The 27865-nt window shown below is 42.3% G+C and overlaps 1 protein-coding gene across 1 annotated transcript in view; it reads left to right on the plus strand.

The window, feature by feature from the left end:
- The window catches only part of LOC124593825 (monocarboxylate transporter 12-like), a 602114-nt gene that overhangs the window by 522736 nt on the left and 51513 nt on the right, over positions 1 to 27865 (plus strand). Inside the window, exon 4 of the mRNA XM_047132174.1 lies at positions 5089 to 5253. Within this exon, the coding sequence (XP_046988130.1) occupies positions 5089 to 5253 (165 nt within the window). The remainder of the gene's footprint in view (positions 1 to 5088; positions 5254 to 27865) is intronic.

Raw genomic sequence — 27865 nt, forward strand, 5'->3', positions numbered from 1 at the left:
GAACCATCTGTAGGAGCTGTAGCTTCTAAAAAATGGAAAGGCTACTGTTGAAGTCGATGCAGCATCTTCCGTCACATCTGAAACTACACCTTGGCAAATCTCACCCGTTCGCAAATAAAAAAAGGAGGCAGGCACCAGGGTAAGAAAAGCAAGATTTAACATGTAATACGTCAGTCTCAGTTGCAAATAGAAACCAATCTTTACCTAGGTTTCAGTCAAAATAATGTGGCCTTCTTTAGAAGCTGTTGTTGTTGTCTTCAGTGCTGAGACTGGTTTGATGCAGCTCTCCATGATACTCAATCCTGTGCAAGCTTCTTCATCTCCCAGTACCTACTGCAACCTATATCCTTGTGAATCTGCTTAGTGTACTCATCTCTAGGTCTCCCTCTACGATTTTTACCCCCCACGCTGCCCTCCAATGCTAAATTTGTGATCCCTTGATGGCTCAGAACATGTCCTACAAACCGGTCCCTTCTTGTTGTCAAGTTGTGCCACAAACTCCTCTTCTCCCCAATTCTATTCAATACCTCCTCTTTAGTTAGGTGATCTACCCACCTAATTTTAAGCATTCTTCTGTAGCACCACATTTCGAAAGCTTCTATTCTCTTCTTGTCCAAACTATTTATCCTCCATGTTTCACTTCCATACATAGCTACACTCCATACTTTCAGAAACGACTTCCTGACACTTAAATCTACACTCGATGTTAATAAACTTCTCTTCTTCAGAAACGCTTTCCTTGCCATTGCCAGTCTACATTTCTCTTGCAATACTATCATACTAGCTTCTAAAAGATTCCTCTTACTGGAACTATCACACTAGCGTCTTATAGTATTACAGTCACACTTCGAAGAGTGAAGATAATGAAGACATCTCTGTTACTAATACAGGTCTGAAAAGAGACTATACTTTCGTTTAGTGACGACTTTTTGACAGATCAGGGAACAGTCTTGCCGCCATGGATACACAGGTTCCCGTCAGATCACCGACGTTAAGCGCTGTTGGGTGTGGCTGGCACTTGGGTGGGTGACCGTCCGGGCCGCCATGCGCTGTTGTCATATTTCGGGGTGCACTCAGCCTCGTGATGCCAATTGAGGAGCTACTCGACCGAATAGTAGCGGTTCCGGTCAGAGAAACCATCATAACAACCAGGAGAGCGGTGTGCTGATCACACACACCTTCTATCCGCATTCTCAGAGAACAGAATTGTGATAGTATAAACATTTCTGGATATAAGTGCCGAATTTATTTGAGGTGAACAGCTTAGCTGAATCACTATGTGTAATTTCGCGACCTTTATCTCGTTTTCTTTCATTTTGTTGCATGTTCTTGGTGTGATACTGCTCTGCCTGAATTACTTACACTGTATGCAATAAATATATATCACGTGTTTATAACAGTATTTTCCTCAGTTTTGCTGTGCCCTGTTCACAAAATAGTTTTTCTTGTGTTTCGTCTTCATATAGTGCATGAAGTGCATTTTGAAATACAGTAAAATAAACAAATACTTATTTCAAAACAGAGAAACACAACCAGCAAAACATTTATTCCATCTATCAGTGGATATTAATACGGGATGTGTTAGTTCACCCTTCGCTTTTATTTTGAGGAATACATTGAACGCGTTGTCTAAAAGTCTGTGGAGGAATGGTAGCCCATCCTCCAACAAGACAGAAACCAAAGAAGATAGTATGATGTTGGACGCGGGGGACTAGGGCAAAGTCAACGTTCTGAGTCATCCCAAATGTCTGGACTCCGGGCAGGTCAGTCCATTTCAGGAATGTTGTGATTCTCTAGTACATGGCAAGTAAGCAGAAAATTCATTTCATATATTCCAAGATGGATATTCTACGTATATGAAGATGGGACTGTTTATCCTGAAGCCTGGTTGTGCTCTCCTTTTATTGGAAAACGAAATAAAATTTAACACAACTGTTAAATGTGTTCGTGTCCTTCCACATTTAACACAATTGTGTGTTCATGTAATCACTCACGAATAACCTGTAAAATGTGTTCATATCATTCAAAATTCAGTGTTTTCTTATGCCCAATGCGGGAACCAAATTCTAACTACAAAAACACTCTCACACCGTAACACCACCTCTTCCGTGCATCATTGGTGATACTGCACATGGTGGTAAGTAACGTTCACCAGGTATTCGACAAACCCAAACCCTTCCATCGGAATGTCACAGGGTATGTAGCGTGGTACATCATATCAAATCACTCTCATTGTGCGGGGCTGCACAATGGTTAGTACACTGGACTGGCATTCGGGAGGACGTTGCTTCAAATCCCCATCCGACCATCAAGATTGAGGTTTTCTGTCATTTCCCTAAATCACTTCGGCAAATGACGTAATGGGTCCTCTGACAGAGGAAAGCTGATTTCCCTCCTAATCCTTCCCTACTTCAGTTTGTTCTCCGTCTGTATTGAAGGGAAGTTAAAAGTGTCTAAATCACTCGTTTCCAGTTATCCACTGTCCATTGACGTCTCTCTTTGCACCAGCTCAATCGTCGGTCAGATTGACTTCAGGAGTGTGTGGGTTATGAAGAACAGCTCGATGGTTCTGAGAGGGGTGTTCAATAACTAATGCAACAGACCTGTTTCCTCGGCCAATTTCGGTTGGAAATATGCAGATTTTGCTGAGGAACATGGTGAAATATTCTCGCTTCAGCCCCTACAGTTTCATGAATTTCCAGTGGGTGGCAGTGCTATATGTGGTCTTCAAAATGACGACTTTAACAGAGGTGCGTTCCAAGCATTTTCTTTTGGTGGAAATCGGGGCATCGCAGATATTCATAGGCACTTGCAGATGTCAACGTAGATCTGACAGTGAACAAAAGCACGGTAAGCCGTTAGGCAAAGCGTCTGTCATGATTGCAACAAGGTCGCTCCAATCTGTCCGAAATCCCGCGTGACGACCGGTCGCAAACAGCTGTCACTCATGTAACGATGGAACGTGCGAACACCCTTATTCGAGTTGATGTACGAATCAGAATTAAACACTGTACTGCTCAGCTGGACGTCTCTGTAGGTAGCACCAGTTGGGGTACTCAAAAAGGTGTGGCCTACCAAACAGAAGACGATAAAGAGCAGCGAACGACCATCTGTGAGAAATTGTTTGTGCCTTACGAGGCTGATCGTGACAATTTTTGCTGATCTTCGTCACAGGTGATGAAACATAGGTTCATCGCTTCGAAGCGGAAACAAAACGGCAATTTACGGAATGGGGCCACACCTTCCCTTCGAAGAAGAAGATCAAAGCTCCACCCTGTGCAATAAAGTGATTGCGGCGGTCTACTGGGACTGTGAAGGAGTTACTCCGTTTGATGTCGTCCCTCAAGGAGCAACGATAAACTTTCAAGTGTGAAATTGAAGAAACAACTTAAGCGTGTTCGTCGCCACAATCGTACAAACGAATAGCTCATTCTCCATGGCGATGCACGGCCTCACCCAAGTCTGTTCACGTGAGAGGAGCTCACAAAACTTCTTTAGACTGTTCTTCCTTATCCGCTCTACAGCCTAAATTTCGCATCTTCCGACTTCCATCCGTTTGGCCAATCGAAGATGCACTCCGTGGAGAGCAGTTCTTGGATGCTGGGGGTATTACTGATGCAGCAAGAGCTGGCTTCGACGTCGACCAGTAGAATGGTACCATGCGGGCATACAGGCCCTCACAGTAAGAAGGTGTAAAGCCGTGCATTTAACGGAGACTGTGCTGAAAAACTAAGTTTTGTAGCCGAAAGAGTGGGGAATAATGTGGTGTATTGGAATCCTCAATAAACCCAGCCCGGTACCAGAATGAAAATGAGTTACATTACTTCTTGAACTTCCTTTGTACCCTATTCTTTTCAACTGCCGGCGGAAAGTGATTGTGCTAGCTGAACTGCTGGAATTACTTTGAAACTCAAGTACAACCAAACCTCCACAATGTTCGACAGTGCCTTCAGTATATGATGTGGCGCCACTAGACAGTGGGAATGAATGGTGGCACGAACTGAATTGTTACAAATGCAAGAATTGACCCTTGTATGTAACAACTATTTTTAAAGCACAAAATATGTTTTAATAACTTGACAGATCGCTTGTTGGGGCTTCTCAGCAAACCCAGTTTAACTTGAGCAGAACTAAGTATCAAATGAAAAAGATCAAATACATAAATAGCTGCAAAAACAAGGTTCCCAACGAATTTAGGTCAAACTCTTAAGAGTTTGGAGGCGACTTAGCAACTGTTTAAACACTAAGCTTAAAGCCAGAACCATGTTAAAATACGGCTTCACGTTTTTAATGAAAATTAGAACCGAACTTAAAGATGATTAAGGAATCTCAGAATTTAATAAAATAATTTTAAAAAACCAAATATTTTTAAAAAGTAGCTTCCCTTTTAGAAAGAACATCATCGGTTCCGGATTTGGGAACCATACAATTTTACTCAAATATGGCTGGTATTAAACATCCACCTGTTACATATGCGGACTGGCAGTACAGTTTTTTGGTTATGTGTCCATCATCGTCCACACACAAAGGTGTCAATCAGAATTAACTACTACTCAAAGGTTTGTCTGAAACGATTCAGTATCAGACACATGACACAAAAACATGTTAACAACACCAATCTATTCGAACTTAGATTCAGTACTACTTAGAGGTGTCTGGATACTTTTGATTAGGTATTGTAAATGAAAAGAGACTATGCATTCTTTGATGAGGACTTTCTGAAAGTTGCTCTGGTCAAAAGCAGAATTACGACATCAAACGATTCCTGTAACAGCTGGGTCACTGCGTAATTTTGTGATTTTTCTTTCCTCCGTTAATTTTCGTTGCAGGTTTTTAGTCCCATACTGCAGTGGCAGTTTGAACCGCGCTATGTAAAATAAATCTATTTTGCTATTCATTATCAGTAAGATAATCTTTGGTGGCGTTACGAGTACGTTCTCATTCAGCACTCTAAGTTCAAATTGAAATACAGCGCATTAAGCAAGTAAGCGCCTCAGGTCAGATTTGTACAAGCAACAAAACACACTCTAGCTTCAGTGCGACCGCGGCGTGTGAGTCGTGCTGTGGAAGGCTGCCGCTGTGTTTCAGCTACGGACTGCTGCTGGGGGCAGCGAGCGGCCTGGTGCGGGAGACGGCGTCGCTGACTCTGGGCCACTACTTCCGGCGGCGCCGCGAGTTCGTCGAGATGCTGATGCAGGCGGGCGCCGGCGTGGGAATCGCGCTCTTCTCCGTCTTCTACTGGGAGGCCATCGGGTGAGTCTCGCAAGTTTAGCGGCGCTTCATGAGGGCAGAACACGGAGGCCACAGGGGGTCATGACCGGCTCTCACCTCCCAACACCCCAAACATTCTACTAAAGATTTCTTCTGTTCGTTAGAGGCCAGCTAAGGACCACGTCATTACAACTATTTATTTCACTTTTCCTTCTTCTTCGTTCAAAAATTTTTCACTTTCTCACAACGATATCTTTTCCCTTCCTCTGACCATTTGGCATCTATTGTTTTTCTGTTCGTGTTAGCCTCTTGATGACCTTCATTTTCCTTGACTTCCAATCTGCATTTGTCTCTTTTGAGTAAGATCTGTTCTGTCTGTATTGCTTGTAACTACGTCCTTGTCTTGGCTCCCCGCCCATTTTCTTTGTTATCCTGTTTTGGAAGAATGTGTCTACTGCTTTGTTAATATGTTTTCCTCCATTCTCTCTAGGTGTCCATAAGCGTAACACATCTTTTCCTTATCTCATCTGTTATTTTAGGGCAGAAAGAGTGTATTTCCTTATTTGATCTCAACACCGATTGCCATTATCGTTCTTGATTGGACTTAACATTTTTTGCATCTAATGCTCTTTTGCATCCTAATAAAAGTAGTTTTTAGACCCATAGAGCTCTTACGGTTTTACAACTGTATACAAACATAAATGGTAAATCAAATCATGTATACAGACGTTAAAACTGGCTAACAAACCATATGCTTTGAAATGTTCAAATGTGTGTGAAATCTTATGGAACTTAAGTACTAAGGCCATCAATCCCTAAGCTTACACACTATCTAACTTAAATTATCCTAATGACAAACACACACACACCCAAGCCCGAGGGACGACTTAAACCTCAGCCGGGACCAGCCGCTGCTTTGAAATCACGATAGATATGGGCTGAAGGTGTAGAACAATGGTTGAGCAACAACAGCAATAGTGTTGTGGCGTGCTAATTTCAGTGTACAAAGTCAGGCCATGGACCAAACACGACTAACATTCGAAAAACGACAAAGCATTATCAAATGGTATTGGAAGGTCAAGAACATCAATGAAGTGCAAAGACATTGGAGCTCGGGATATGAAACTGTACTACCAAAATGTGTAAGCATCACTCTCCTTCGCAATAAGTTAGAAAATGCTGGAACAATTTTGGATGTGCACGAGCGAAGATCAGGCCGCCCACACAGAAAACAGGTGAGGAGTCTTCCGCTCAGATGTTAGACGCATTCACACCTTCACCGCAGAAGTCAACACAACGATCTGCACACGAAACGGGCATGTGTAGGGCAAGCATAAATCGTATTTTGCACAGAACAAATCCGCAGTTGTTTCTCGCATTTAATGAGGACTACCGAGACATAAGAAGTCAGTTTAGTGAATGGTACCGCGCGCAAGATGAACATAATAATACTTTTGTTACCAAAGTGGTGTGTTCTGCCGAGGCGCAGTTCAAATCAAATGACACTATAAACGGGCCTGACTGTGTGTACTAGGCCACGTGAAATCCACTTGTTTATGTCGAGCGAGTGGTCAATGCTCCATGACTTAACGTCCGGTGCGGTTATCGTCAAAGGGACTGACCGGAACTCTCTTTTTCTAAGGTACTATTACCGGCAGGAGTTACCTGGAGATGCTGGACTCATTAATTTTATCTTCCATTCGTGCTTTTTTTGGTGATGAACCTTCTAACAAGATGCCATTCCGCTCCACTTTCATAGGAACGTGCTCGTCTGTCTGGATAACAACGCACCAGCTCGTTGGATTGGACGAAGGGGTCACATCTAGTACTACATACGTTCTCCTGGTTTGAATTCACTTGATTTTTACTTGTGGGGTTCCCTCAAGAATGTAGTGTACAGCAGAGAGCCAAGCACACTGGCAGAAATGTGCCATGAAATTGAAACAGATTGTTATGTAATTCCTGTAGCTAATCTGGAAGACATGACCTTGAATGTATGGCAAGTACTCAGAAGTATTTGCAGGCAGGCAGTTTTGCAGTTTGAACACTTACTATAAATGTTTCACTTTGAGTCATTGTAATACTGATAGTAATGTATAAGATTATGTTTATCAAATTTATGTATACCTTTCTTGTTCTACTCCTTATACATGTCCAGCGATCACAGGCCCAGCAGACCACGTGCTGTTTCCATAGGCTGCCTCCATTCCTTTCTGTTTTGTGCTCTGTTCCTCCAAGTGTCTTCAGTCCCAATGCTGCCAGGTCCTTAGCCAGGTTGTCCATCCAGCGCTGCCTTGGCCAAGCTATGAGGTGTCTGGTATTTGCTTTTCACTTCATGTGCCTTCTTCACCTGTGTTTTGTTTCGTCTGGCATACAGACTACATGGTCAGCCCACCGGATTCTTTCTCTCTTCAGCTTCTGTAGGACTGTTGGTTGTTCCATCGTGTGGTGTATTACCTCATTATTCCTCAACCTCCATTCTTTTTTAAATCTAAGAAGGATCCCCATATCGTCCTCATTACTCTTCTTTCAAATGATAATAGTTTTTCCTTTTCTCTTTTAGTCATGCTCCATGTTTCTGAGCTGTACATGACTGCTGAGCATACACTGCTTACATATTCTCATCGTACCTCAGTTTTCGTAGATATAGATTTTGAGCTGAGCGTCTCGCTAAGCTAATATATGCAACTAATTCAAAGTGGTATTCTTTCCTTGATGTCTCTTCCTTTGCTGTTGTCATTTGTAAGTCATGATCCCAAGTATTTTAACTGGTGAACTTTCTTCAACCGCATGTCATCTATCTAAAGAGATTCTTCCTGCTCTTTCTTGTTGCTAACTGCATGAACTCGATTATGTCTTGATTTATCTTTAGAACAAGTACAGAACTGTCTTACAGTACCTTAATTTAACACCTTGAGAAACAATCTTAATCTTGCAGATATCTCACTTTTACGTATGCTGTTAATATTTTTTCAGTTTTAATTGGTTCTTTTACGTTTATATTTTCGTCCCGATATTTAAATTGCCTGTTTTCTTAATATAGCCTTATTTGGTTTTTAAAGTTCACGGCTAGTGACTTTCATTGGACATGTTTTCTGCCTTTTCAAACGATATTAGTAGACTTGTCTTCTTAGGTACTTCCTTCAGAAGTTCTAGTGTTTCCTTTGCATTCTCTGGGGTAGTTATTAACCTTTTGTTTTTACTCCTCTATTTTCTGTTCGGTTATAATGTTTTCTTGCACACAATTCAATAATAATGGTGACAAGTAGTCTCCTTGTCTGACTCATGATACAGTTTAGAGGGGACTAGAAACTGTTCCAAGAAATTTAACTTTAGGAACTATTTTTTAAGTAATTTGTTTTACTGAGGATCAGCCTAAGTAGAGTGCAGTCTTGCTGGCTGTAGAAAACAGAAAGGAGTAAACCGGCTAATTATTGTTGTTATTATTATTACTATCATGATCTACCTGCAGTCAATGTGTAAGACCAGAATCACATTTTATTCGTGTGTTCAACACTTTGAATAATGTCAATTTCAAGCCTTGTTTTGAGAAAATACATTTCTCCTTCAGTTTAATCAGGCGCCGATATTTCTACACCTACATGTGTACCTACATGACTACTCTGCAATTCACACGTAAGTGGCTGGGAGAGGATTTATCGAACCACTTTCATATTATTTCTTTAACATTCCATTGTCGAACGATGTGCATGGAAAACGTAAATGTTTCCATGCGAGTTCGAATTTCGCTTACTTTATTACGATGATTATTGCTCTTTATGCATACGAGCGTCAATAGAGTATTTGCTCATTCTAAGAAGGAAGTTGGTGACTTAAAATTTCGTGAAAAGATCTCGCAGCAAGGAAGAACGCCTTTGTGTTAATGATTGTCACACCAATCACATCCATGACGCTCGCTCTCCTCTATATTGCGTTAGGACATAACGAGATGTCCTTTTTGGTACTTTTTGGATGGTCTTCATCAATCCTATCAGTTAAGGATCCCATACCTTACAAGAGTACTCTAGCAGTGGACAGACAAGCGTAGTGCAGGCATTTTCTTTAGTGGATCTGGTGCAGTCTCTAGCTATACTACCAATGAAACGCAGCCTATGGCTCGCCTCACCCACGACATTATCTACGCGATAGTTCTAATTTAAGTTGTCCGTAATTGTAATCTCTAGGCATTTAGCTTAGTTGACACCCTTTAGGTTAGTGTGATTCATCTTGTAACCTAAATTTAATGGATTCCTTTTAGTACTCATATGTACGACTTCACACTTTTCATTACTTAGGGTCAACTGCCCCTTTTCACACCAAACAGATATCTTTTCTAAACCGATCTGTAACAGGTTTTGATCATCTGATGACTTTACTAGACGCTAAATGACAGCATCATCCACAAATAATCCATGAGGCCAGCTTAGATTCTCTCCAAGAGTAGGAACAGCTGAGGGCCTACAACACTTCCTTGGAGAAAATTAGATGTCACTTCTGTTTCATTCCATAACTTTCCGCCAATTACTACGAACTGTGGCCTTCCTGAAAGTATATCACGAATCCAATAGCACAATTGCGAAGATAAGCCATACACACGCAGTTTGATTAGAAGCCGCTTGTGAGGAGTGGCATCAGAAGCCTTTTGGTAAGATACACTCCTGGAAATGGAAAAAAGAACACCGTGAATTCATTGTCCCAGGAAGAGGAAACTTTATTGACACATTCCTGGGGTCAGATACATCACATGATCACACTGACAGAACCACAGGCACATAGACACAGGCAACAGAGCATGCACAATGTCGGCACTAGTACAGTGTATATCCACCTTTCGCAGCAATGCAGGCTGCTATTCTCCCATGGAGACGATCGTAGAGATGCTGGATGTAGTCCTGTGGAACGGCTTGCCATGCCATTTCCACCTGGCGCCTCAGTTGGACCAGCGTTCGTGCTGGACGTGCAGACCGCGTGAGACGACGCTTCATCCAGTCCCAAACATGCTCAATGGGGGACAGATCCGGAGATCGTGCTGGCCAGGGTAGTTGACTTACACCTTCTAGAGCACGTTGGGTGGCACGGGATACATGCGGACGTGCATTGTCCTGTTGGAACAGCAAGTTCCCTTGCCGGTCTAGGAATGGTAGAACGATGGGTTCGATGACGGTTTGGACGTACCGTGCACTATTCAGTGTCCCCTCGACAGTCACCAGTGGTGTACGGCCAGTGTAGGAGATCGCTCCCCACACCATGATGCCGGGTGTTGGCCCTGTGGGCCTCGGTCGTATGCAGTCCTGATTGTGGCGCTCACCTGCACGGCGCCAAACACGCATACTACCATCATTGGCACCAAGGCAGAAGCGACTCTCATCGCTCAAGACGACACGTCTCCATTCGTCCCTCCATTCACGCCTGTCGCGACACCACTGGAGGCGGGCTGCAGGATGTTGGGGCGTGAGCGGAAGACGGCCTAACGGTGTGCGGGACCGTAGCCCAGCTTCATGGAGACGGTTGCGAATGGTCCTCGCCGATACCCCAGGAGCAACAGTGTCCCTAATTTGCTGGGAAGTGGCGGTGCGGTCCCCTACGGCACTGCGTAGGATCCTACGGTCTTGGCGTGCATCCGTGCGTTGCTGCGGTCCGGTCCCAGGTCGACGGGCACGTGCACCTTCCGCCGACCACTGGCGACAACATCGATGTACTGTGGAGACCTCACGCCCCACGTGTTGAGCAATTCGGCGGTACGTCCACCCGGCCTCCCGCATACCCACTATACGCCCTCGCTCAAAGTCCGTCAACTGCACATACGGTTCACGTCCACGCTGTCGCGGCATGCTACCAGTGTTAAAGACTGCGATGGAGCTCCGTATGCCACGGCAAGCTGGCTGACACTGACGGCGGCGGTGCAGAAATGCTGCGCAGCTAGCGCCATTCGACGGCCAACACCGCGGTTCCTGGTGTGTCCGCTGTGCCGTGCGTGTGATCATTGCTTGTACAGCCCTCTCGCAGTGTCCGGAGCAAGTATGGTGGGTCTGACACACCGGTGTCAATGTGTTCTTTTTTCCATTTCCAGGAGTGTATAAAGACTGAGTCAATTTGAGATCCCTGTTGATAGCACTCATTACTTCGTGAGAATAAACAGTTAGTTGTGTCGTACACTAGCGATATTTTCTGAATTTGTGCTGACTATATGTCAATATATCGTTTTCTTAGATGTAATACGTAATATACGAACATAGTACGTGTTCGATAATCTTATTACATTTCTACGTCAGATGTTTTCTTCCTTGAGTGTTGATGTGACCGACTTTCCAGTCGTTAGGGACAGATTTTTCACCGACGGAGCGGTTGTATATGATTGCTAAATGTGGGTATAGTCGCTCCGATAGTCTGAAAAGAATACAATCGTGGAATTTTCGAATACAGTACTAGTGGTGTGCTGCTAGACACTGTTACGTCGATTAATTATATAGGTGCAACGTTTCAAAGCGACATGAAATGGAAAGAGTACGTCTTCATGATTGTAGGTAAGGCGAATGGTCGACTTAAAATATCGTAAAAAAAGAAAAAAAACTTTAGGAGGCGTAATTCCTATAGAAAGGCGTCCGCGTCCAAAACACTTTTTCGACCAGTTCCTAAGTACTGCTAGCAAGTTTAGGATTTCAACCATCTACTTAAAAGACGGCGTAGTAGCAATTCAGAGGCTTGCAGCTACATTGTTATCCGGTGGGCTCGATCACCATGTGACTACTGCATGAATATTCCGTGAACTCAAATGGGAGTCCCTGAAGGGAAGAAGATGTGCTGTAGACTGCAGAACAATTCTACCAGCTACTCGCTGTAGATCAGTGTTTGTCTGCGGGGTATGGCTTTCACAAAGATATGCGGGCCCTGTACCCACACAGTTGTTGTGCCGCTGCCTCTACCTAGAACGAAATATGGAATTCCATTTTAATCTACACACATCAAAAAAAGTTTTGCATCACCTCGGTCCCAAGAGTTCCGGAACCTGCACAGAAAATTGAAGTAGAAATCAACATAACCATCATTTCCGACCTTTTCATTGCTCATGAAAACCACACATTGCATGTTGTACCACCATACAGCGAGACCTTCAGAGGTGGTGGTCCAGATTGCTGCACACACCAGTACCTCTAATACCCAGCAGCACGACCTCTTGCACTAGTGCATGTCTGTATTCGTCACGGCATATTATCCACAAAATTATCAAGGCACTGTTGGTCCAGATTGTCCCAACCCTCAACGGCGATTCGCCGTAGATACCCAAGAGTGGTTGGTGGGTCATGTCCTCTACGAAAAGCCCTTCTCAATCTATCCCAGTCACGTACGATAGCGTTCATGTCTGGAGAACATGCTGGTCACTCTAATGGAGCGATGTCGTTATCCTAAAGGAAGTCATTCACAAGATGTGCACGAAGGGGGCGCGAATTGTCGTCCACGAAGATGAATGCCTCCGAAATATGCTGCCGATATGGTGGCACTATCGGTCGGAGGATGGCATTCACGTGTCGTACAGCCGTTACGGCACCTTCCATGAACACCAGCGGCGTACGTCGGCCCCACATACTGCCACCCAGAAACAGCAGGGTACCTCCACCTTGCTACACTCGCTGGACTGTGTGTTCAGACTGACCGGGTTGGCTCCAAACATGTCTCCAACGATTGTCTGGTTGAAGGCATATTAGACACTCATCGGTAAAGAGAATGTGATGCCAATCCTGGGCGGTGCATTCGTCATGTTGTTGGGCCCACTTGTACCGCGCTGCATGGTGTGGTGGTTGAAAAGATGGACCTCGCCATGGACGTCGAGAGTGAAGTTGCGCATCATGCCACCTACTGCACAGAGTTTGAGTCGTAACACGACGTCCTGTGGCTGCACGAAAAGCATTATTGAACATGATGGCGTTGCTGTCAGGGTTCCTCCGAGCAATAATCCGTTGGTAGCGGTCATCCACTGCAGTAGTTGCCCTTGGGCGGCTCGAGCGAGGCATGTTATCGATGTTCCTGTCTCTCTATATCTCTTCTATATCCGAACAATATCACTTTGGTTCACTCCGAGACGCTTGGACACTTCCCTTGTTGACAGCCCTTCCTGGCACAAAGTAACAATGCGGACGCGATGGAACCGCGATATTGACCGTCTAGGGCATGGTTGAACTGCAGACAACACTAGCCGTGTACATCTCCGAACAGTCAAAGGGTCTGCGTCTTTAACACAATATCCACAATCAACGTCCATCTTCAGGCGTTCTGGGAACCGGGGTGATTCAAAACTTTTTTTGATGTGTGTGTTTTATCATTTGATGGCGACGTGGAAGCACGTCTTAAGTGAACACTTCTTCAAGGGAAGCAGCCATATTGTTTTATTCTTTTATTGAGCCTTGACCTTCTAAACGTATTAATTCTAGTATTTTTTGCACTGTAACTAGGTGGTTGAGGCGACATTTTAACATTGGCTTTTACAGTGACGACCTCATATCCATTATGGGTAAAATCGAAGAGTGCAGTATTGTTTCAAAATAATGTGTATGATATATAAAAAACGCAGTTAGATACTATAGAATATGGTAGAATGGGCTAGACAGTCATCTAATTTGATTTTCTTGGGACAGAAGTACTGTGCTAGCTATAAACACATGCCACCCTATCTGGTCGCTCACAGCTTTCAGTATATCCGTTGTATCTATCCGCCCCCATGACCCATAGCATTTGTCTTCAAGTTCTGAAAGCACCTGGCTACATGGTAGCACTAGACAGATATGAAATATAGATGTCCAGACGCTCAGAATTGCGTATTACTTTAGTGGGACATGGGTGTACCATCGACAAGGAATGATTGAAGCACAGCAGACTTACGCAAGAGAGCTGTAATTGATTTAAAAGTTAGAAATATTCCTTGCGTGCAATTGAAACTATGAGCCAAAGCACAGAGCGAAAGTTGTAAAAACTATTCTATAGTAAATAAATTCTAATGTTGTGGAAGAAATATTCTAAAATGTATGGCTAGAGCACTCTAGTGTACGAACCTGAAAGAGCGGCAAGTTTCATTAATTTGGATGCACTTGAAAGGAGACGCTAAACAAGAATGTTGGGACAACGAAAGTGGAAAATGAGGTGTTACTAAGCACATAAGTTGATAAATGAACTGTGTGGCCTCAAAAGTAAAACAGGCATTCTGTTGGTGGATTAACCTGCTCCCCGGATAATTTATAGCGAATACCAGTTGGGAAATAAAATGCAGGGATGTGGAAAGTTAATGAGCTTCTTAGACGAGAAAAGATAATAACATCGTATGATCATTTATCGTGGGTTGGTGAGGAAAGAATAGGGCAGGATCTAACCACTAAAATAACCAGGAGGAGAGACTGCAAATAGACAAAAACGACTGAAAAGCATTGATAGAACGTAATAGTAATCGAAATCAGTCATATTTTGCATGGAGTTTACCACCAAGTTTAGAACAGTACAACGCTTTTCATGCAGGAACTGCAGATCGGTAATCTGTGGAAGGTCGTCGGCGCACCGCGTGTGGGGTATTCCCGCGGCTTAGCGACGGCCACAGCCAGAAGTTTGTCTGCGGCAACTGTAAGCCCAGAGGCTAGTCCGGTTGCAGTGCCCGTCGTAATTGACGTCGTGTATCAGGCGTAAACACCGCTGCAGCAGGCGCGCGAGCACGGGCTAGGCGCTCCACCTCGAGCGCTCGCGCCGGTCGTACGTTCAGCGGGACGGCAGTATTACGTTAAGACGGCGCCCGGCTCGTAACTCAGGCCACGGCCGCTCGCGGAGTTGCCGGCTCCGTGTGTACAAACACTTATTGTGTGTGCTCAGGCCGGCGGACGGCGAACTGGCAATAAAGCCCGCTGACGGACTGCTGGCATCCAGTCGTAATTACCTATTCATGAGCATCTCGTTATTAGGCCGTGATATACGAAGTGGAGAGGGCTGTGGAAGCCATGCAGCCCCGGTTGGTGTACTTAGGTGACGTACCACTGCGCAGCAGTATCTGCGATTTCACAGGCGGGTAAGTCAGAGCTTACTCTATGGAAGGTCAATCAAGCTAAGTTTTTTCTACGACACACGTACAAATAAAACCAAAAGTTTCGCGACATACGCTCATAACTAACAAGGATGAGGACGTAGACTTTGTAAGCAAGCGGTGATACAGCCTGGGGTTTCCAGCTGGGTGGTAAGTACTGAGTCACCGCGACGTTTCGGACTATTGTCGTTATCTTCTGGTTAAAAATCGAGGAATCGCGGATGTCCATGTGTATATACTAGTCCAGCGACAGCCCCTCCATGTGGCTGTGTGCGCCATATTTTGCTCGACTATCTGTTGGGTAGGGAATGAATGCCGGAGATGTGGAGGGAGTGGGAATGAATAGGAGATGCACTCGTGTCTAGGCGTGGGCATTCTTGATCCGTCTCGCATATCGATAATAGCTTTGTGTGCTGTAAGAGTACAGCAGGGATTCCACATCGAACTGACTTCATAACTTTGCTATTGACAAGATTATCGTAGAACCATAGTTTTAAGGACTCCTATGTTATACTTCCCTGTAAGCACTGAGGCGGAAAACAAATTTACTGTTCTCAAACTCAGTCACACGTGCTTCGTTTAAGCTGTGGTCGGTGTATTGGTAAAAGAAAAACGTTCATATAAACATAGGCGCGCAGATGTTTCGTTATGGAGTCACGGCTAATAAAAGATTTAGCAACTTCGCTAAATGAAGCCATCGCAAAACTGTGCGAGGCTAAAGTAAAACATGATTTATATTTATTTTGTTGTTACTGATCAGGTGAATCTAATAAAACATGTCCAAGACATATACCTTCAGTATTTTTCGAGAACATCCAGAGAAGCAAAGACGTAATTTCGTAAAAATTTTTGTTTATTAACTATTTGGCCCAATTTGTTTTTTAAATTCCAGGCAGTTGAACAAAGTTTTCAACAGAAGTTGTAGAGAATTTAATTTTGGAAGAATGATGGTAATAACGTTAACTGAAACTGTATGAATGTGTCAGATAATTTGCTTTTATTAGTACCATAGCACTCGTGAATTCATATTAACCCGGAAAAAACAAAGCTCAGTGTTAAGGAAATTGTACAGTGTGCATTCAGTTTCACAATACATTCACAATAAATGTTCAAAAATGTTTCCACCACGTTCAGTGCATTTAGCTGCGCGTGTATGAACAGATTTTGTTGATGGAAAGGGAACGTTGTTAATGGAAAGCAAACGATTTACTTATATAATTATCTTTGCTTCTCTCAATGTTCTGGGAAACTACTGCAGATACACGTTTGTGAAATATTGTATTAGATTCACCAGATCAATAACAATAAAATAAATGGAAATCGTGCTTTACTTTAACCTCGTACAGTTTTGCGATGGCTTCATGTTAACGAAGTTGCTAAATTTCAGGGAAAATCTTTTATTATCCGTAACTCCGTTCAAATGGCTCTAAGCACTATGGGACTTAACATCTGGGGTCATCAGTCCCCTAGACTTAGAACTAGTTAAACCTAACTACCCTAAGGACATCACACACATCCATGCCCGAGGCAGGATTCGAACCTGCGACCGTAGCAGCGGCGCGGTTCCGGACAGAAGTGCCTAGAACCGCTCGGCCACAGTAGTCGACCCGTAACTCCGTAACTAAACATTTCGGACCTATGTTTACATGAAATTTTTCCTTTACTTATACTTGTAGGAAAACGTATTACAATACTTGCATATCTACGTGAATCACCTTTATCAAAAGTATCCAGACACCCCCAAAATCATACGTTTTTCATATTAGGTGCATTGTGCTGCCACCTACTGCCAGATGCTCCTTATCAGCGATCTCAGTAGTCATTAGACATTCTGAGAGAGCAGAATGGGGCGCTCCGCGGAACTCACGAACTTCGAACGCCGTCAGGTGACTGGGTGTCACTTGAGTCTGTACGCGAAATTTCCACACTCCTAAACATACCTAGGTCCACTGTTTCCGATGTGGTAGTGAAGTAGAAACGTGGAGGGACACGTACGGCACAAAAGCGTACAGGCCTACCTCGTCTGTTGACTGACAGAGACCGCCGACAGTTGAAGAGGGTCGCAATGTGTAGTAGGCAGACATCTATCCAGACCATCACACAGGAATTCCAAACTGCATCAGGATCCGCTGCAAGAACTATGACAGTTAGGCGGGAGGTGAGGAAACTTGGATTTCATGGTCCAGCAGCTGCTCATAAGCCACACATCACGCCGGTAAATTGCAAACCGCGCCTCGCTTGATGTAAGGAGCGTAAACATTGGACGATTGAACAATGGAAAAAGGTTGTGTGGAGTGACGAATTACGATACACAATGTGGCGATCCGATGGCAGGGTGTGGGTATGGCGAATGCCCGGTGAACGTCATCTGCCACCGTGTGTAGTGCCAACAGTAAAATTCGGAGACGGTGGTGTTATGGTGTGGTCGTGTTTTTCGTGGAGGGTGCTCGCGCCTCTAGTTGTTTTGCGTGGCACTATCACAGCACAGGCCTAGATTGATGTTTTAAGTACCTTCTTGCCTCTCAATGTCGAAGATCAATTTGGGGATGGCGACTGCATCTTTCAACACGAACGAGAACCTGTTCATAAAGCACGGCCTGTGACGGACTGTTACACGTTAATAACATCCCTGTAATGGACTGGCATGCGCTGAGTACTGACCTGAATCGTATAGTACACTTTTGGGATGTTTTGGAACGCCGACTTTGTGCCAGGCCTCACCGACCGACATCGATACCTCTCCTCAGTGCAGCACAGCCTGATGAATGGCCTGCCGCTCCGCAAGAAACCTTGTAGCACATGACTGAACGTATACCTGCTAAAGTGGAAGCTGTCATCATGGCTAAGGGTGGGCAAAAACCATATTGAATTCCAGCATTACCGATGGAGAGAGCCACAAACTTGTAAGTCATTTACAGCCAGGTGTCCGGATAATTTTGATGAAATAGTGTATATATACGGTGAATCACCTGAAACTTGCACCACAAAAGTTGAGGAAGTGGAAAGCGGTATTTATGTGAAGTTTTCACAGAATGAATTTGTAGTCAGGGGCTCGTACTGTTAGCCAATCAATAGATTGTAATGATAGAAAGTGTATCTTTTGTACAAATACACACCGTTTTATATGGAACAATTCCTGTTGACATTAACAGACTAAAAGTAGTGTAAATTAGAATGGTAATGGTGTTTTTTGCAGGATTCTGTTGTGAGTCGTATACGAAAAATCGTCTTTTGAAAAGTTCCCACACCGACATTTGTACAATACCTATTGCAGCACACACGAAAGAACAACACAAATACATTCACTAGTCATGCATATTCTGACCAGTACCGAGACAGTAGACTATCACATATTGTGTTCAAAATGACCACCAGCAGCATCAACACATGCTTCTGGTCTGTTATGGAGCCACCGCTGCACACGTGCTGGCATTCCAAATGGCGGAGATGTCGGAACTGGCTGCAGTAACACGTCGTTGCGTATCGTCTGGTGTAACTGATATGTTCTTCTAGACAGCGTCTTTCAGCTTCCTAAAGAAAATGTGTACAGGCATAAAATTTCGGGAACGGGCGGGCTAAGGTACAGGTCCTCTGTATACATTCCAACGATTCGGAAACAATTCGTGAAGACATGCTGTAATACTTAGTGCACGATAGGCTGGACAGCCATCATGATGGTATCACAGGTTCCCCCTCATATGCAGAGGAACGTCTTCTAGCATTCGTGAAAGCTGGTCCATTAGGAGAGTGCGATATTTGCGTTCAATGTTCCGTCTACGAGAAACGGTCCTACGAGCTGATGGTTCACTATCCACCAACACACGTTTACACTCCATGGACGCTGACGTTCTACCTGAAGAAGACAACTGGGATCGTCAAGAGACCTATAATGTATGTTTCGCCAATTTACCTGTCCATAATTGGTAAATGTTACTTCATCCTTAAATAAGATACATGATACATCTGGAGCATCCTGTCTCAGTTTCCGTGTACGGAGGTTAAGACGATTTCGTAATCTTTTCATGCAGCTTTTGATGGAGAGAGACGTGATAGGGATAGAACCTATGTCGGTAAAGAAGGAGTGGAACGCTTGTGTGAATAACGTCACTTACTTGTATCATTGCACTGCAGCTAACGTGCGGATCAACTGCAATAGCAACAAGAACATTAATCCCCCCTCTTCTGTCATCACTTCTTTTCTTCTATTACGTTGTCTAGGTGTTACTCTGGCACTTTAACGTAACTGGTTGAAGAGGCTGATGAATAACTGCAGAGATGATTGGCGTCTATTGGGATATCTTGCCGCATCCGCCGTACGAGGACGAAATGCTTTGTTCCCGCACTGTCCAGACCCCATGACCAGGTCGGCTTCTTTTTGCATTGATAATTCCCAGCGCCCAATCGCGACCTACTGCTTGGACTGTCACACACTAGCTGACTAGCAACTCACAATGCACTAAAGGAACACACAGCACACTGTAAGCAACCATAACAATAAAGTACTTAGCAGTGATGCATGTTGAATGATACCAACAAGTATCGGTGTGTAAACTTTTCAGAATCATGAAACAAACACAATTGACATTCTAAATTACCTTGCTCTTAGTTTGTTAATGTCAATAGGCACTGCTCATTTTAAAAACGTGTGTGTATGCTCAAAAAATAAATTGTTTACTGACTAAGAGTACGAGCCCCTGAAAACGTAAAATCAACAGTATTATCCATTGCTGCAATATTTGCAGTCCAAGCTTTAGCCACAAAGAAAATCTCTCGTCTTCGATGGTGGTCGTTAGACTGGCTTGATGTCCCATTCGTCAAGCAGCTATTCTATATTCGCCGAGTGTGGCCCAATATAGGAAAGAAAGATAGGGTACCTTGTCTCTTCCTGTTTAGCTGCATATTTTCTCTCCTTGTGTGCCGTTCTGATCCGGGCTTCATTGTACCCATTTTGAGGGAATATATCGATTATATATTGTACCTCGGCTGGGAGGCTTTCTTTATCACAGAGGCCAAGCGCCCTTCACACCAGGGTGGTTAACACTGTGTGCTTCTGCGTTGGTTGGTGGCTCTTTGTCTCATTGAGATACAGGACTGTGTAGGTTTCCTTCCTACATTGATACTTCGCCAGAAGATGATGAGTTTGGTACCTTTTGAAACGTTGCTGGCCGGTGTGGCCGAGCGGTTCTAGGCGCTACAGTCTGGAACCGCGAGACCGCTACGGTCGCAGGTTCGAATCCTGCCTCGGGCATGGATGTTTGTGATGTCTTTAGGTTAGTTAGGTTTAAGTAGTTCTAAGATCTAGGGGACTGATGACCTCAGAAGTTAAGTCCCATAGTGCTCAGAACCATTTTGAAACGTTGTGATCTCTCAACACTGCCACCTGGCTTTTAAACAACGGCGACAAACGATTTCTCCTGGTGCATATTTTAAGGAACTATCTTGATATCCACTTCAAATTATTTAGAGAATCTACGGGAAACAAAAAAGTTGTGGACGGCTGCAAGGAATTTTCGTCCCACTGCTCACGAATACGAATTCAGTAACTTGAGGTGTTGTTGCTCTTCGCATTTCTTCTTCTCTAGTTTCTGCAAATTCTATTTTGGCAAGCGATGTTCCACGACGAAATAGTCTCAAATAAGTAGAAACAACGTCTAACACGTCGTTATTGCAAGCTTCAGTTTTTGAGCTTAGTTATTAATTTAATGACTCGTTTCAACGGCTAATAGAAATAGAATGATGGCAAACAGCTGCTGGAGTGAAATGCAGTACCTGAAGAAAATACTCGTGTAATAACTTTGTATTGGCCACAAGTAAAACCTTTCGGACCTGTTTACAGAAATCTGACTTCCTTCTAATTTCTGTACAACGTCATAACATAAATAAGACCAAAGCAAGCTCTCAAACAATACGTTCCAGTGATGCAAATTACTCAATTAGGAATAATTTTGAAATAACAGGTAGAAGTCAGAATTGGAAATAGGCATACTATCCCCCAAAAGAAATAATGCTATAATAATCCACACAAGGAATTTTTACTTTGATGTGTTTTCCACTCAACGATTTGATCGTTTGTTATTGTCTCTTCATAATATTTACGAATAAAAAACATAGTGGATTGTGTTATTCCGTTGTTTTCATCAATGTGCGCTACTTATCCCGTTTTTACAAGGGAAGACATTGTAAATGCAGATTTTTGAACTTGTAAAGATTAGTAATTCAGCTATAATATTTAATATTAATACCATTTTTGTAGGAAAATAGAATAACACAATGAATTATCCTTAGCATAGGGCATGCCAGATAGCTCTTTATCTTGGTAGAATTACCTTTGGTTTAAATTATGAAAGGTTCAAATGGTTCAAATGGCTGTGAGCACTATGCGACTTAACTTCTGAGGTCATCAGTCGCCTAGAACTTAGAACTAATTAAACCTAACTAACCTAAGGACATCACACATAGTTGAGATTAGAAGCTTGATTAAGGTAGCTGAATTATCCCAAAGTGTGGTATTATATGGACTAATAGAAGCATAACATGCAAGCTTTTTATCTTTACATCTCCAATGTATGGTAACAATCGCTTTGCATAGAAGATTCCTTTAGGTTTTACGGCCGTTTTGTTATGTAGGCCAAGTGAAATATTTTAATGTTGAGGTCCAAAGAGCTTAATATTGCCCATCCTTTTTGTCCAAGGTCTTATATTTTATGGTTTTGCCAGGTAAGTTATTTAGTTTCATGTTCTATGTATCATTTGCAGGATACATCATAATGATATGAAACAAGTTATTTTACATTCAGATTGCAAATTAATTTGTAAATATTGCTACATGGTGAAGATCTGTAAGTTTTTAATTCTGTTTCATTACATTTACAGATTTGACATAGTAATTTCTATCCACCACATTTTATATATGACAATAACAGAAATACTTCTACTGAATGGAAAAAAAATTGTCAAGGAGGAACTTTTTGTGTTTGTTTTCAAATTTTACTTTGCTGTCTGTCAGACATTTTATATCACTCGGCAAGGTACCAAAAATTTTAATTGCATCATTGTGCATCCGTTCTTGAACAAAAGGAAACCTTAGTGTGAAATAGTGAATGCCATTTTCCTTGTGCTGTTTGTATTATGTATGTCATTGTTGCTTACGAACTGTGGAAGATTATTTAAAACAAACTTCGTGAGAGATTAAACATACTGTTACTCAACATTCAGATGGCTAAACTCCTTGAACAGATATCTATACCATGATCGTAGGTTAAGACCACATATTATTCTTACAGTACGTTTTTGAGCAATGAAGACTTTCTTTCTTGAAGAGGAGTTACCCCAGGACATTATTCCATATGATATTATTGAATGAAAATGTGCAGAATATGTCAGATTACTGATTTGTCTCTCCCCAAGATTTGCCATTATTCTAAGTGAAAATGTGACTGAACTAAGTTTAAAACGTGCTTTTTCGTCAGTATTGACACCTAAGAATTTTGAAGTTTCACTCATTGTACAATTTCGTCACCATCTGTTAACTTGTCATTAGTGTAGTACACCTAGATGTGCAGTGCAATATATGATGTGTTTCTTCAAACTCAGGGGTGAGACCTTTCGTAGAAAGCCAGTGATGCTATTAAGAACATGGTTTATCAATTCTGCTGTAGCAGTGCAATGTTTGATTACAATAATCGTGGCATCTGCAAACAGAACTAATTCTGCTTGTTGTATATTAGACGGAAGATGGTTTACCTATATGATGACTTCTTCCGAGATTAAATTGGTTCGATTATTAAGCACAACTTTCAGCATTCTTTTGGTTAGGTATGACATTACGTATTGGTTGGCTATACCACCAAACCCGTAAAACATCAGTTTATCTAGGAAAATGTTGTGATTCACAAAGGCAAATGCGTTAGATACGTCGCATAAAATACCAGCTGGCGCTATTGTTTCATTTAATGTTAGTAAAATATGGTGAGTGAACATGTAAACGACGTTCTCAGTAGAGAACTCTTCTGAAATTCAAATTTTGCTTTTCTGAGGATGTTGTTGTTGCTTGTATGAGATACTTTTCTAGAATACACCACCTTCTCAATGATTTTGGAAAATGATGTCATTATTGGAGCTGGTCAGTAGTTATTAACATCTCTCATGTAACCTTCCTTAGAGAGTGGTTTTACAGCATTATATATTTCAGATAACGCAACGCTTATTATATAGGCACAGATCTCTATTACTCTATCGGAAACACGATCAAAACCAGCCTAAAGCAATAAGTCCTAATGGGGTTATATTTTTGGAGGAATATATACATTTCTTGATTTCAGATGGAAAACTTGGCTATGCCTGCATACGACTGAATTGAATGAGTTGCTTCTTCAACGTGCTACTGTGATTTTTCTGTTGTAGTCTTTGTCCATACTTTTTCCACTATGTTTAAGAAAAGATTATTAAACATATTTGTTACCTGTGACTCATCATTTATAGCCCTTCCATTCAGTTCACCAGTGATGATGTCCAGTTCTCTGATTGCCATGTCTCTTGTTTCACTGCATTCGATGTAGCCTTAAACCTGTTGTCGTAATTTCTGATTTCTTGCATTATATGCTACTTCTATTAGTTATATTGAGTAGTTTGTGTACGTGGAACTATGGAAAGATCTCTACTTGTTCTATCCAACAGATTCATTTCCATTTTTCTGTAACAAAATGCTTCAAACCTTCTAGTGATCCAAGGATTTTTTACGTGGCTCTGTCCTTTATGATTAGTTTATTCAGAAAACTGTTTTGAAATAATGAAATGAATTTGTCATGGGATAGATTAAATTTGTTGTTAGCAGTTGGCTCGTCATAAATTTCATTGCATGTCATATTTTGTAAATTATTCTTAAGAGCATTTGCCTTGAAGTCATTGTCTATTGTGTTTCAACTGCTGAATGCCGAGGAGAAAGCACATAGATGGAAAGAGTACATTGATGGCCTCTGCGAGGGGGACGACTTGTCTGACGATGTGACAGAAGAAGAAACAGGAGTCGACAGGGAAGAGATAGGGTATCCAGTTTTAGAATCAGAATTTAAAAGAGCTTTTGAAGACTTAAGATCAAATAAGGCAGAAGGGATACATAACATTCCATCGCAATTTCTAAAATCCTTGGCGGAATATCGCAAAATCAGCTTAAAAGCTCAAGCATTCAAGTTGCTGACAACAACAATATAGAGAAGAACGGAAAACAAAATTGAGGACTTTGTTATATGACGATCAGTGTTGTTTTAGGAAAGGTAAAGGAACCAAAGAGGCACTTCTGACGTTGTGGTTGATAATGGAAGTAAGACAGAAGAAAAATCGATACACGTTCTTAGGATTTGTCGACCTGGAGTTGGCGTTCAACACTGTAAAATAGTGTAAGATGGTCGAAATTCTGAGGAAAATTGGGGTAAGATATAGGGAAAGGCAGTAATCTACAGTATTTACAATAACAAAGAGGGAACAATAAGACTAGAAGACCAAGAACGAAGTGCTCGGATTAAAAAGCGTGTAAGTCCGGGATGTAGTCTCTCGCCTCCACTGTTCGATTTATACATCGAAGAAGCAATAAGGGAAAAAAAGGAAAGGTTCAAGAGTGGGATTAAAATTCAGAGGGAACGTCTATCAGTGATAAGATCCGCGATGACATTGCTATCCTCTGTGAAAGTGAAGAAGAACTGCAGGTTGTGTTGGATGGAATGGCAAGTCTAATGAGCGCAATGAGAGTAAATCGAAGAAAGACGGAAGTAATGAGAAGCAGCAGAAATGAGAACAGTGAGGAGATCAACATTACAATTGGTGATCACGAAGAAGACGAAGTTAGGGAATTCTGCTACCTAGACAACAAAATAACCAATGACAGGTGGAGCATGGAGGACATAAGAAGCGAACTAGCACTGACGAAAATTGTACTCCTGACCAAGAGAAGTTGATGTTATGAGAAATAGGTCTTAACGTGAGGAATAAATTCCTGATAATGAACGTTTGGAGCAGAGCGTTGTGTGGTAGTGAGACACGGTCTGCGGGAAAACCAGAAAAGAAGAGAATCGAAGGATTTGAGATGTGCTGCTACAGAAGAATGTTGAAAATTACGTGGATGGTTAAGGTAAGGAATGAGGAAGTCCTCCGCATAATCGTCGAGGTGAGGAACATAGGGAAAATACTGACAAGTAGAATGGACAGAATGATACATCTGTTAAGGCAAAGGGGATAAGTTCCATGGTACTAGAGGGCTGTAGAGGGTAAAACCTGTAGTGGAAGACAAAGATTGAAATACACTCAGCAAATAACTGAGTACAGAGGGTCCAGTTTCTGCTCTCAGATGAACAGGTTAGCACAGGAGAGAGATTTGTGGCGGCCGCATCAAACCAGTCAGAAGAATGATTAAAAACTGATTTCCAGTTAGAAGTGTCCGTACTGAAAGGCTCTATCTTATTCATCCTTACTGACTGTGCATGAGCATCAGAGAGGTCATATGTTACTGTTGATTTTTTAACTTTGATCCTCGACAAAGAAAACATTATCAGTTAGGGCCCCACCGTCTTTATCCATCTGCGTTGGAAACTCAATTACTGAGCTCAAGTTGTACGATGCAAATAAGGTTTCGACATCATTTCCCCTGGGAGAGGCCTTTAGTAAATCTACACTAAAGTGAGCACAGTCTGTTTGCTGCTGCCTGACAGATAGCACAGTAAATAATCTAGATTTGTTATAAACAATTCTAAATACCTCAGTGGGCCTATATATATATATATATATATATATATATATATATATATATATATATATATATATATATATATATATTTAAAAGGACTAATTTTCAGCATTAATTTACAAGCGCACACTTCTACGTGCTCATCGTTTCAAACTCTACGTGTCTCAGTGTTTCTGAACTTCTGTTCAGTCATAATATATGTAACAAATCATTTTCCTCGTATTAATTTTGCATGAGCAAGATGCTAGTGTGTTAATTGAATCTTCCGTTGGTTATTGTCGGAACAATATCATAATAAATGAAAAGCACGTGGTTGCTTTTGTTCTACAGTATTACTTTTACTGTGTTAACCGGTTTTCGGCTTACAAGGCCATCTTCAGACATTTACTGAGAAAGTCTTATGTCAGTAAATGTCTGAAGATGGCCTTGTAAGCTGAAATGTGGTTAACACAATAAAAGTAATACTGTAGAACAAAAGCAAATTGGTGCTTTTCATTTGTTATGCTAGACTGCGATCTAACCCAGTGGTTATGTAGGGCTCAGATAGGTACAGGATGTCTGTCCTTTCAGAGCTCTCCAAATTTTTTAAACGACAGAGTTAGTTCTGCTTATTACTGTCATCCAATATGTTGATAAAATAAACTAAACATACTTTTCTTGTGCGTTATTAAGCATTTTGTGGGGCTCTTCCGTTATTTTGGTGTCTTTCAAAACAGTGTGCCTGAATCCTGATACTAGCCGAAAAATTGTACCATTCTGACACCAGTAAGCACATGTATCTTCCTTTGTGTAATGGTGGCCCTGGTGTACCTTTTCTGCAAGAAACTCAGCCAACTTATTCTTCCCTCTCCTATATCTTACAGGTTTGCTACTTATTGAGTAAGGAAGGAAGATTAGGGTTCAGTGTCCCGTCGACATCTAGGCTCTGGCTGCCTGAAAAATTGGGAAAGAAATCGGCTGTGCCCTTTCAAAGCAACCACTCTGACATTTGCCTAGAGCGTCTTAGCGAAATCACGCAAAACCTAAAACAGGACGTCCGGAAGCAGATTTTTAACCGCCGTCCTTTCGAATGAGAGTCCATTGAGCTAACCAATGCACCACCTCACTCGGTTTCAAATTATGAGCCTTTCCATAGTTCAATGCATGAAGAGGTTCAAATCATCAGCCACTTGCAAACCAAGATTCACTAGCCCTTTACCTAGGTTTCGATATTTGAAGAAATATCTTCTTAGAAGCAGTGGGTCTTATTACATCACATGACGGTACATTAGATTAGATGAAACAGTGCGGCTCTGGTCATAAACAAAATTGACAAAACAAGAATTTTCCCAAGGCAAGGCTTTAGATAGCAGCCAGATTACAAATGTTGTACTTCACAATGAATGGCCACTATAAAATGCTCACAGGTGGGGGCTCTTGTCAACATGAAATTGTAATACGAGGGCTGTCCAGAAAGTAAGTTACGATTAATCGCGAAATGAAAATCACAGTGAAAATCAGGAATGTTTCATTTGTAACAGTTAGCTACACCTTTCAGCTACTTCTCAACGTAGTCGCCGTTCTGACTCGGACATTCGTTGTAGCATTGTACCAACTTTCCTATACCCTCATCATAGAAGGCAGCCGCCAGTGCTTTCCGCCAATTCTCTACGCTGGCCTAAAGCTCGTTGTCTGTGCCAAAATGTTGTCTTCATAGCCAGCGGTTCGTTTGAGCAGAGATGAAACTGAGTGGGAGACATTTACGGGCTGTATTGTGGGTAACCAAACATTTCCAATTGAAACGATGCAGGAACATCTTCAATGCCACTGCAGAATGAGGCTGAGAATTGTCTTGAAGAAGAAACCGCACGACAGTTATGTAATGT

This window comes from Schistocerca americana, chromosome 2, assembly GCF_021461395.2.
Source record: "Schistocerca americana isolate TAMUIC-IGC-003095 chromosome 2, iqSchAmer2.1, whole genome shotgun sequence".
In the NCBI taxonomy this organism is placed as follows: Eukaryota; Metazoa; Arthropoda; class Insecta; order Orthoptera; family Acrididae; genus Schistocerca; species Schistocerca americana.